The sequence below is a fragment of the Anopheles gambiae genome, chromosome 3, assembly GCF_943734735.2.
Source record: "Anopheles gambiae chromosome 3, idAnoGambNW_F1_1, whole genome shotgun sequence".
In the NCBI taxonomy this organism is placed as follows: domain Eukaryota; kingdom Metazoa; phylum Arthropoda; class Insecta; order Diptera; family Culicidae; genus Anopheles; species Anopheles gambiae.
Genome location: NC_064602.1, coordinates 36,858,321 through 36,870,479, shown reverse-complemented (window position 1 = coordinate 36,870,479; position 12,159 = coordinate 36,858,321). Strand labels below are relative to the sequence as shown.

General features: G+C 43.8%; 3 protein-coding genes across 9 annotated transcripts in view; 2 read left to right on the top strand and 1 right to left on the bottom strand.

The window, feature by feature from the left end:
- LOC1278998 (6-phosphofructo-2-kinase/fructose-2,6-bisphosphatase) overlaps window positions 1-12,159 on the bottom strand; it is a 73,161-nt gene that overhangs the window by 2,792 nt on the left and 58,210 nt on the right. For 2 of the 5 annotated variants that reach the window (XM_061656872.1, XM_061656875.1), the window contains 5 exons: window positions 1,934-2,140; window positions 1,176-1,255; window positions 722-1,105; window positions 474-614; window positions 66-393 (listed from right to left, as the gene is read on the bottom strand). In XM_061656872.1, the coding sequence (XP_061512856.1) occupies window positions 66-393; window positions 474-614; window positions 722-1,105; window positions 1,176-1,255; window positions 1,934-2,140 (1,140 nt within the window). Of the gene's footprint in view, window positions 1-65; window positions 394-473; window positions 615-721; window positions 1,106-1,175; window positions 1,256-1,933; window positions 2,141-2,226; window positions 2,371-2,732; window positions 3,629-11,806; window positions 11,996-12,159 lie in introns of those variants that run through there. The other 3 variants (XM_061656876.1, XM_061656873.1, XM_061656877.1) reach the window with 3 other exon arrangements.
- The window catches only part of LOC133393204 (uncharacterized), a 38,294-nt gene that overhangs the window by 8,472 nt on the left and 17,663 nt on the right, over window positions 1-12,159 (top strand). The gene's annotated exons all lie outside the window — the stretch shown is intronic.
- Window positions 11,969-12,159, top strand: part of LOC1278996 (alpha-N-acetylgalactosaminidase) — a 49,605-nt gene continuing 49,414 nt past the window's right edge. For 2 of the 3 annotated variants that reach the window (XM_318652.4, XM_061656879.1), the window contains exon 1: window positions 11,969-12,125. The gene's annotated coding sequence lies outside the window, so the exon portion shown is untranslated. The remainder of the gene's footprint in view (window positions 12,126-12,159) is intronic. The other variant, XM_061656878.1, reaches the window with a different exon arrangement.

Below are 12,159 nucleotides of genomic sequence, written 5' to 3'. Positions count from 1 at the left end.
TCGAGTGGTAAAAGAACGGTTTCCCTCACTTTGATGGGACCCGTAAATGCCGGTCCATCCCTTACCTGGCTTAACACCCTTGAAGTACGCCATAATACACCGCAGCACGGCCTGGTGCGACACGACCAGCACATCGGTATTGGTCAGCAGCGCTTGCACCACGCTGTCGACGCGCTGCAACAGATCCAGATAAGATTCCCCGTGCGGGTATCGGTACTTGAACTTGTCCTGATCGCGCCACGCAAACTCTTGCGGGAACCGTTCCTGTATTTCCTCGTACGTTAAGCCCTCGCAAATTCCCGCATTAATCTCGTTCAGATCCTTGATGGCGGCCCGCGGTCCCGGGATGTTCTGTACCGTGTGGATCGTGCGCCGCAACTCTGACGTCCAGATCTGTGGGTATTAAGAGGGAAAACGCGATTGATTAGAAAACAGAAAGCTTTATAGGAGCCATTGCAAGGTTTTATACAGACCACTTTCGGTCGCGGTGAGTCCGGTGCCGATCCGGGTCCACCCAGCTGACGGGCCAACCGGTCGGCATACTTCATGCCCCGCGGGGACAAATCTGCATCTCCACCGATACGTCCCAACACGTTGTACTCCGATTCACCGTGCTGATAGGTGGGGAAAACACAGACACACAAAAACGAAATATTAACTCTTTATAATCATTAAATTACCCCCCTTGCCGCTTTGTGTTGTTCACACTTTTCCTCCTTACCCGACTGAAGTAGAATGTTTGCTGCCGAATGACCGGACTGGCCAGCACGCCCAGTATCGCCGTCTGTATGGCACCGCGTACACCGCGCGCCGTCACCGAATGGTACATCGGGTCCTCCGAGTTGTTCACCGTAATCAGTGGACCCTCCAGCGGCGAGCACGGCTCGAACTGTGGCGTATGGTGCTCGTTGCGCTCCCGGAAGCGACGCTCCCAGTCGGCGTTCTGTTCGAGCTGGCGGTAAAATTGCACCGTGTCCGTCACATTCTCCTGCAGGCATTTGTCGTTGCACGTGAACTCGATCAGCAGATGGTGAAAGACGGCCTCGCAGCAGAACGTGGCCACCGTCTGGCGGGAGGCGCGCGTCAAATGCATTCCATCGATGATCTGCGCAAAGCAAGAGGGAGAGAGATGGATTGAGTTTTTACGCAATATTTACGCAAAAAGGGTTTCTTACCGCAACATTATTTCCCTCCTTGAAGAAAAGACTAATTTCACTCAGTGTTTCGTTGGTAGCATTTTCATCCACGGTAAATACTGAAGGGAGATGAAGAGAAATTAATTCAAAAATATTAATATTTTAAATCAATTACAAATGTTTTAATTATTTTCCAATTTGAAACGGAATGCGCATATTTCTATTGGAAATAGTAATGAATGCTTTAAAAAAGTGATTGATTTGTCGTGCAATGTAAACGTGTACAAAACAATTATCTACAAACGTGTTGTTTCGTACTACTCAGCTTGCTTTTAACGAAAAACAACGACTTCCACATCACTGATGAGTGGTGAAGTAAAAACATTGACTTTTAAATCGTTCACACGTTCGGTAAAGTGCAACTGTACCAACAAACGATTGCGCGGTGATCGCCATTGGCCTCGAACTTACTGGCCAACAAAAAGAAAAAAAAAAGAAAAAGGGGTTTTAGCGCCGAAAGCAGCGCCGTTTAAGTGAATTCATAATCAAACACCACCAACCAACCAACCGACGGTTTGATGATTTTGGCCGGCAGAGAAACGTAAACAATAACAACATCCAGCCAGCGCCTGACCTTGGTGCGTGACATTGACGAAGTTGACCACCGCTCTCTTTGGACGAAATCAAGTCGAAAAAGCGCCTTGGAATCCAATGTTTCCGGCGATGGACAATACCGTTCCTTCGTTTGCGAAATGGTTGAATCCTTGACTTTCGGTATCGCCGAGCGAGGAACTCACCTTTGGCGCTTTCGCCTCGCCAGCTGAGGTGGCGGGCAACTTTGTGAGCGGCCAATGATTTCCCCCGGCAGGGCAGTCCGACGACGGTGACGACTAGGGGCGCTCGCAGTGGGCAGGGTTTGACCGTGCTGCTGCTGCTGGTGCTGCTGTCGTTTGCTAGTAGTGTGGCCGGAACTGACGCCATCGTTGCTCCATCGCGTGCTCCTCCTGGGTCAGGGTTGAAAATAGAACAACAGAAAGCAAGGTTATAGAGGGTTTGATATGGCGTAAGGATATTCATTGGATCCTATTACAAATGTAATGGACAACACGTTACGGTGACGCCACCAAGTCGAGACGGGGAGAGCAATTACTTTCTATAATCGATCTCTTGGCGGTCGAAATCCCAACACTCCCCCAAGAATCAAGAGAAAACAGTTCACAAAAAGAACAGCTTGGTTTTTATATGCTTTTGTTTTTGTTTTTTTTTTTTGCTGCTGCGATAAGATTGGGTAGGCCCCCCACTTGACACATACATTGCGACCCCCATCATTTCCTCCCTCGACCTAGCTCGGGGCTACCATTCTAAAGTAGAAACACTTTTCTTCGTTTTTTGTTTTGTCTGGCTCTTCTTCCCTTCAGGTGTGGACACACAGAGACGCGAAACTCCAGCACCGAGTAGGGCCATAAACCCGTCTATAACCCAACCACAACAATGCACTTCGGATCGTGCCGTCCGGTGGCCGTTAACCGGTTCTGACAGTTTGTGGTTGGCCCTCCCCACAACAACAACAACAACTAATGTGTTTGCTCTATTTACTTGCGGTCGCACTGCACTTATCATCGCCGTTATTATCACCGTCGTCACCTCCGTCCTCTTCCTCCTGCACGTTGCTGTCACTGTGCACGTACGTGGTGGCGGCGGCAGCCGCTACGCAGCTCATAAGAGCGATTAATACGCGGATGCTGCTGCTGCTGCGATGGAAAACTGAAAACAAAAGTGAAATTTCCACCGCCAGCCAGCGACCAACACTGTGCCCGACCTGTGACTGTTTGTCTGTGTGCGTGTCTTGTTGTGTGCGGCGCGGCAAGTACCGTTTTCCCTTTCGTTTTCGCTTTCGGACCGGACCACAGCAACAACAACAGCACGGCGCAACACGGCAAGAGCACGCGTCACCACCACCACACGACTACTACACCACCACGAGGCTCTCTTACAGGGCCACCAGATATACGCGCAGAACCGCTTTTCGGTAGAAGCAGAAGTTGTACCTTTTTTTCTCAATAGAAGGGGTCTCTCTCACGCACGCTCTCTCTTGCTCACTGGTCCCAAAAGGAAGGTACAGCCACAGCTCGGGAGGTGCGTTATGGGTGTATGCGTTATGCGTTAGAGGGCCCCGTGCGGTCGACCCGAAACCCCTTTCGGCAAAGGTTGGCTCCCCCTCTTCTTCTTGGGTCGTCTTGGGCGCATGTGTGTGCGTCGTCCTCAGTGTTACTACTGGGCGAGAGCTGGGTGAGGTATGCGGCGTTCGTGTATGTACAGAAACTTGCCCGGAGAGCCGCCGACGAAGGGCAAAGGGTTCCTCCTTGCCACGGAGGGCTTGTCACGGTATGGAGGGAGGAATATTTTTTGTGAGCAACTGCTGCAAACACTCGAAGGCAATGAACTGGGCCACTTTTACACACCCGCAAACTAACGTTGTTCCCTCCCACTGAACTATGACGAGAGAGAACGAGAGAGAAAGAGGACAAACCCCAAACACAGACACGAACTCCCGGCAACGAAAAGTGATCGGGCTGAGGGCTGAGAGGGCTGGTCTGAAAGTGCCGGCAGTTAGGATTTAAGTAACATTTTAAAGATATTCTTTCGTAAGTTGTATAATTTGCATGTTCCATTTTAACAATTGAAATATTAACAGATGGCTGGATTAATAATTCAGTTCGGCAACATTTAATGAATTTAAGTTGCTACACGCTTTTCATAGTAGCCCAAAGTCCAAGAAATAGCAATTCATTTCAAGATTTATTCAGCCACTCGATCCCATCCAAACTCGATCGAAGCGGAAACGATCGAAACGATGTTATATTTTGTTATGTTATGGTTTCTTTGAATGTTTTGAAAACATTTTGTAATATTTTACGCATAACTGAGCAGGATACTCATGAAATAAATTAACGCAACCATTGTATCTAGGCAACTGTAAATATCGTTCCTCTTCGATCTAGATTGGGAAAGTGGTTGATTAATTCATTTGAATTATTTGCCGAAATTATAGAACGGAGTAATAGCAGGTTGTTATTCTACATTCTTTAGATGGTTGTTTTTCTTTCTGCTGATTTTGAGTGGATTTTATTTGACACTTTTCTAGTTGAGGCTGATTACTGAGACTATATTACCTTTTCTTATAAGATTGTGAAAAGAATTTCGCTTCGGAAAATCAACTAAGAAATACTATACAGGGTTTCCCACGATTTATTGGCCAGTTCCCATGATTTTTTGGTGCGTTCCCACGATTTTTTTATCGTATGCCATAGATTTTTGGTTCGTTCCCATAATTTATTGGTTTGTTCCGATTGGAGATCAATACAATTGGACCAAAAAATTCTGGGAAACGCCCAAAAAGTCGTGGGAACGCACCAAAAAATCATGGGAACTGACCAAAAATTGATGAAAACCAACCAATAAATCGTGGGAAACCCTGTAACTATAATGAATCAAATTTTAACATTTATCACAATATTGTAGTTTAATTAATTACACAGTTCTATTTTCAATACAGTTGTAGTATAATTACAAACAAATAATTAATTTAATTGTATCTTAGAGTCGAGAAAAATAAGCATAAGCATAACATTCCTCCTCGATGGCCTCGCTTAGCGCCTGAAAGTATGCAATGTACTCGCAAAAAAAGACGGTTAAACTAGTTTGGCTCACACATTATTTTCATTGATCTGAATTGTTTTAAATTAAAAATAAATCATTGGAAAAGTCTAAACAATTATGTTTATTGTAATTTGATTAATACAAAGCCTTCACTTCTGCGGTGTTAGGTAACTTCCAAACCAACCCTTGTCATTCGGAGAAGCAACACGAATGCGTGCGTACGCCCCACAAACCGAGAAATGCGTACAGAAGTATATCTGGGTTTGGTTTGGCGCGATAAAAAAGAGGGCGAGCGCCCCTGGGTGCGTTTGTGAGCGTGTGTTGATTCTTGAAATCGACCAATGAAAAAAAAAACAGGTAGAATAAAACAAACAGCACACAACTGCTGTATTGAGTACCGGTTCTTCCAACGCAAACGTTACTAATACACGCTCTATTATAGAAAAGGCTGTTTTAACATTGCGAGGTGAAAAGCAAAGATTTATACATTTGCCTGAGGCTTAAAGCTGCAATATTTGTTAATAAATTCCTTCCAGCAATTGTAAAAAGCATTCAATTTTAATGATATCTAATAGGAGAAACAAATGTTGCAACATTGTTACCACAATTAGCTGCGTCTATTTGCCATGATGCCTCCCATTATTAATTGATAAAACGGGCAAAGTGGTCGTGATATATGCAAAATAACATTTTACAACCAACAGAACGTACACTTTCTGCATTACTTTCTTTCCAACGGCTAATATGTTTGTGATGGTGTGATGATGCTAGCATTTCTCTCGCCGAACAAGAACTGGCAGACAGGCTGTCGCTGTATTGTCTGGTGCTTTGGCTCTTCTGTCAGTTGCTCAATTTGCTCTCATTCTGGGTACGCGTACGTGGAGACCCCTCTAACGTCTAATGGTCTTGCAAATGGACAGTAGTGGTGCGCATGTTCCTTAGTAAAAAGACCATTGGGATCGGTTCGGGCGGGGAGAGAGTTTGCCTTGGTCTTGGTAGAGACTTGGTTGTCTGGTGTCGTGTGACCGAGGAATGACGCTTCTCGACTGCTTCCTCGGGAGGACGTGCCTCCCAGTGGTTTCGCGATGTGTAAAATGTTTACTTTTCGCATCGTTTTTTTTTATTTTATTTCCTTTGCAGTTCTATTTTTACACAATGTAACACTTTGTTTTGCTGCCTCCTGCTTCCTTTCGCTACAGCACAGGAGGAGGGGATTATATAAATAGAACTTTTTCTCCCACTTTCTTGTCACAATTAAAGCTGCATGCATTGGCTTCGGTTACTGCTCTCTCGTCTGTGATAGTCGTTTTTGGTTCTTTTTCAACATTTTTATATTATATGATTTTTTTTTCAAAAAAATTTTTTTTAAACATTTACATTATTTCTTAAATGATCTTAATTTGTTTTCAATTAAAAATAAAGGAAAGTTCTATGATCCTCTTTGTCTATGGATCTTGGCGCTACTAAGTGGCCATGTTTGCGTTCACTTGCACCTTTCAATGCGAACGAACCTTCTTCCCCCGCCTACCACGTCCGACTTTCTCAATGTCTGTCAGACCTTTGTACTGATTGCACCACCGGAAGAACAAGTTTCTCGGAGCGAACGAAAAGAAAATTAAACGATCAACGTTGCCTTGGGAAAAGCAACGTGCCGCAGTGCAGACGGTGAAGGTGATAAAGAAGATGTTGACGGGGTGGGGAGGTGTATAAAATATGTCGTCTGATCGAGATGCGCCGGATGATCACACACCACCGAGTACACCACTATCACCACCCCTCAGTGGAGTGGAATGTGTTTTTGTGTGTCTCTCTCTTGATCGTTAGATGGTACAAAAGTACATCTCGTTAAGCTTAAAACTAGATTTTCATTGAACGAATGCTATGATTTACACATCGCTAATTGAATTTTAGTTATATAAAAAATGGGGTTTAAATATTATTAAAAATACTCTATTTTAAATTAACCATATGTGAAACTAATTTATCAACCGCTTTTACTAGTTGTAATAGATAAAGTGACATGATACAGTTTACGCTTGGTTCGCTATCATAAACCGCCCCTAGAGACAGACGACCCGATCTCGGTGGTAATGGTAACACACACTATTGGCGTATAACTTGGTTTTGGTTGACACACCGGTGTAACTTTTCATCGATAAATTTGCCGTCTGAATAGAGTACAGCTCGGCAGGAGACAGACTGCCAGCAGCAGCAGCAGCAGGAGCCGCCGTAGAAGTCTTCCTGCTTGCCATATGGCCAGAGTCAATTTTCTTTCGCCAGTTGCCGGCTCTTTTGGAACACACCGCGCACGAAGCGATGGAAAATAATAGAAAAAATAACTAAATAAACCAGATTTGTTCCGATGCTCTCCTGCACACATACACGGACACAGGACGCACGCACAAAGGAGGGAGGAAAGGGTGGATGGGGTGAAAATGCGTTCGATAATTTCCTGATAGTTTTGCTGCTGCTACTGCTGCTGTGCGTGCGTTTAGGCCGACCGATTGAACCGAGCAAATAGAGTTTTGCGCACTACATATTTATGCATTTATGTGCGTGCGACAAGAGGGACGACCGATAGCGATCGGTGGGGGAAAGGGAGGGATGCTTATGCAACTCGGCTGATCGATGTATGGTGCAGAGTGCCACCAGCACACGAGTTACAGGTTAATATGTGAGGCGATCGAAACAAAATCAATCTTTGCTTGGAAGGAAGTAGTGGGAAGTGGAAGAATGTGTCGTTTGCTAAACCAAGCAGATAAGAAGGCAGACTTTGCTGCCAGATGGTCCACGCAGAAATTAATCTAATTTAACTCCTTATTGAATTTAGTAGCTTAAAGTCTTAAATTAGTTAAATCTCTTGATGCACAAGCCTGAACCATCTTATGTCGTTAGCATATTATAAATATTCTAAGCATTATTTTAACTGTCAGTAACAGCCGACTTCGTAGTACAGTCGCCAATCAACACATCTTTTGTCGTTCTGCATAGAACATATAAAATGAACGATAGCTATTCACGTGGATAGCAAAATCCACGATGTGACCATTTCATGGGGATAAAGATGGGCCAATCCACTGGATCAAAATCCCAAGTTCATGGACGATACATATTTAGACCAAAGAATGGTGTTTTTATTGGTAGTAGGACCCAGGCTAAGTAGAATAACCGAGACATAAACCAAGCCACTTTGAAGCGATTACCACTGAAACCAATACTAATACTGAGCCTGTTGCGGAATTGCTGATACTAAAAGACAGGATTGATTCTCATCCGAGTCATCCTGCAAGTAATCCACAAAAATCAGTACAATTACTGGGCCTAAGATAGCAAATGAGACCTAGGCAATGACATATTTCATTTACTTACGGAAAGATATTCTGATACGGCCGTAACCTAGGCCGTAATATTGATTCAGAAAATGGTCAAATATTGAGACACTCAGTCATTTTAAACATGACACTCAGGATTTAAAATCAACAAAGATGATCTTTCAAATGAAGTCAAATAAGCAAGCGATCATCATTGATACTACTTTTATGCATTGCAAAGAAAAGATCACTATGCCATAGCTATGTTCGCTCCTATAGTTGTGTACGTCCCGAACTTGGAATAACAGTTCTACACGTTGATACGACTTGATCGCTGTTGGGTTGATTTAAAACCAGGAACTCAAAAAAAGCTGGGCTAAGAGCTCTTATCGCCCTTCTGTGCTTGTATGTTATTCTAATGCGCAAAAAAATAAATATCACAACACACCACCACCTACCAACCAAACCGCATTAGCATATGTATTTTTTTTTTCTTTGGCTCAACAACCGATGTCGGTCAAGGCCTGCCTGTACCCACTTGTGGGCTTTGGCTTTCAGTGACTAATTGATTCCCCCCCATAGCAGGATAGTCAGTCCTACGTATGGCGGCGCGGTCTATTTGGGGATTGAACCCATGACGGGCATGTTGTTAAGTCGTACGAGTTGACGACTGTACTACGAGACCGGCTAAGCATATGTATAATCGAAAGAATTATTAGCGTTTTCGCTCCAGAGAGCCCCGTTAATGCTGCTTCTATACAAGAGCGGGAAGGTGGCAAAAACCAACCCCAACGAAAAGGAAGATCGGATGGAGAGAAATCTGTGTTGACCTTTTTCTGTTCCTTTTCTTTTCTTTTGCTGCAGCAGCACAATCCTTCTACCGTTCGCCGGTTGTTGTTTGCCCCTGAACTGATTTCCCTTAGCCCAGAGCGGTGGAGGGCAAGGGGATGTACAGGGAGACTGTTTGCAGACTATCTGACTGGCTGACTGACTGACTGACTGACTGACCGACTGAACCGGACGTCGTCCTAAAGGAAGAGCGACGCTCCCGACGAAGACGACCAGCGTGGACGGGATAATTTCCCGCCCCGTTTACAGTGGGGGAGTGATGGGAAGGAGGGTTGAAGAAGCCGCGCGAATCTCGGGCGTTAGTGGTTTAGATAGGACCCGCGGCCGTTTGTGGGTTAAGATAAGAATACATTATCGTTGCACGGTGTGGGGAATGGACGTCCGACAATCAATCGCAAGCTCACTTTCTCGGCTCCGGCTCCGGGAGTTTGTCATTGATGAAAGTGAGCTGGAATGACGAGATACAGAGTGAGAGAGAGAGAGAGACAGAGAGAAAGACAGTGATTGTGGTTTAATGCGTTATACACCTCCTCGACTCCCTGGCGCTGGTTAACGATGTGTGGCTAGCATAAGGACTGAGCAGGTTTTGTCAGCTAATGAGCATAATGTGCATCTTCGCTAACGGGCACTGGGTGGCTGTGTTGTGTGGTGTGTGGTTTAGGTTACTTGTTATAGTTTGATCACCATGGATCATCTGATCCTGCTAACAAGCATGCAAGCATGCAGTATTATTGAAGTTCAAATTAACGCTCGAAACTGATTCTGGAGTTTCTTCAGTAAAATAAGCATGTTTTTGTTTGTGTACCAACGTCACTGATAAGCTGTTAGTTGGTGGAAGCACAAAAAAAAACGTCCAAGACAATGGATTATCAATCCTGTTTATGGTTCCTCCGTTTCCTTTCACATCATAAACATGGGTGCTATTTTTACAAAATTCGCTCCAGTTAAACCAGCAGCGGCCCCATCACCAATTCACGTACCCATAAAACAAGCAACAGTAAACCAGTTATTTAACTGACCTTCTGGTAGGTTGCAAAACCGTTCGTACGTTCTCATACTTTATCTGCTCCAGAGGACTAGCGTTACAGGCGGATATTGCTGTTCTAGGTGCTAAAAGCTACACAATTAATGTACGTAACACTGCACCGCCATTGGAAAGTGCCATTTGATTTGCCAAAATTGTTGCAAAATAGCTCTCCAACACGGAAACAATAAAAAATTGGCTTGTAGTGTGTGTGATCAGAGTGCATTTTGAATGCAACATTTGCCTTCTAACCCCCTGATGATTGGCAGATTGGCTTGTGAAGTTTGTTATTATTGGAGCAATTGCACTGTGCACAGCTCTCACACCGTCGGCGGTGGTGGTTTCAGGTGTAATTGATTTAATGAAACTGGCCACCCGCCACATTTTTGGCAACCTTCTCTTGCGAATTTCTTGTTCACTTATGATGCATCAGCAGCACCTAGCATCCGTACATGGAGGCGCGCGCGCGCGCCCGTGCATACTGTTTTCGTGGGGCCGATAATTTGCGTGGCCTTGCCCTAAAGAGCAGTGCCCGTGCTCTCCGTGTGTGAGAAAAAAACGAAAAGAAAGGAAAACGACTGTACATTGATGTACACAATTCTGCTCTTTGGCGGGAGTCGTCGTCAACTGCTTCACTGTTGTCGCAAGCGAAGCCCGGACCGACTGTCCGCGCCCGGCGTTCGGTAAAATGTAGGCAAAGTAGGCATTGCAGCAGCAGCAAACGATGCACAACGAGCTTATTTAATAAACACCGAAACACACCTGAGCCAGAAGGATGGGATTAAATGGAAAGGGGGAAAGGTGAGGTGGTGCGTAACATGATCAGTGAGTAACGCCAGCATACCAACTCCCTTGCTATTGGGATTGCAATTTCGGTGATCAATTATATCATCGTTACTGTGCTGTGCAGTGCTTAGACAGATTGGTTGGTTGTTGGTACATTCAAGCGTTCGGGACGCAACAGTTGCGCATGTTGCGCGATGAGGGATGAATGTCGCACCGTTACATCGCGCAGCAATAAGCAAATGCGTGTAATCTATTTACAATAGACCTTTTTTATGTTTTTAGAGTGGTCCCATAATGGAAAAGCACTTTAATGGTATTTTTACTCTTATTCTTTCGTAAAATTCAGATTGGATTTCCTTGTTATAGTTTTTTTAGTTTAGTAATTAGCTATAATTTAGATTTGTAGTAGATCATTCGTAAATTCTACCTTTGTCTCAGAGGTTTCGAATTAAAATGTATACAAGTAATAATTACAATATATTAAAACTGATGCATAATTATTAAAAGTTGGTTATGAATTAAAAATTTGGAATATGAAAATATTTTTAAATTTTTCGTAAAAATGGCCTAGTTAGCCATACCACTTAAAAAATGTCTCAATTTTATTTTTTAAATATTATATATAATATCAGCCTACCCCGTGTCTACGTTCATGGATTAAATCACTTGATTGTAAGTTGAGTTGTAGTTTTTTTTTTGCCTTTTTGGAAAATTATTACACTCCTATTTGTAACAAATAATACGCACATAACAACTAGGCATTCTTTAGATGATATTTTTGATTGAATAATGAATAATGTCTATAATATTTGTTCATATAATTTAGTATCATTTTAAGAGAGACGATCCTACAGATATTCTATATTTACCTGAAAAAAGGCAAAAAAGGCTTACAATGCTTGTCTCTATGGAGAATAGGAAATGAATAGCATACAGCAGGTAGATTATCAATGCGTATTTTACTCTTTTTACCTTTTTTACACATATCTGCAATGATTTTACATTTAAGAAAACCAAAAAAAAAAGATTGCATTGCATACCTTTCAGGCGCTTAGTAGTGGACCAGTCGAGCGCACTTATAGCGAAAACAAAATAGTATCTCCTCTTATTGCTGTGAAGAAAAGATTTTTACCACTTGCTCCCATCATCAAACCCCACTGTGCCAGCGCACCCGGGGCACGCAACATGCCGCGCGGGTCGGATCGCAGAGTTTGGCTTTCCGTTTTGGCTGCCGCACTGCACAATCTAACTCTGGCTCTCGATCGCAACGGTCGCGGTTTGAGAAGCGTTTAATATCCACTGCAAGTACGCGCGTGTTGGCCTGTTTGGCTGTGTTCTTATTTCCAACCAACAACTCAGGTGTGTTTGAAAGTCTGCTTAAGATAGGACACGT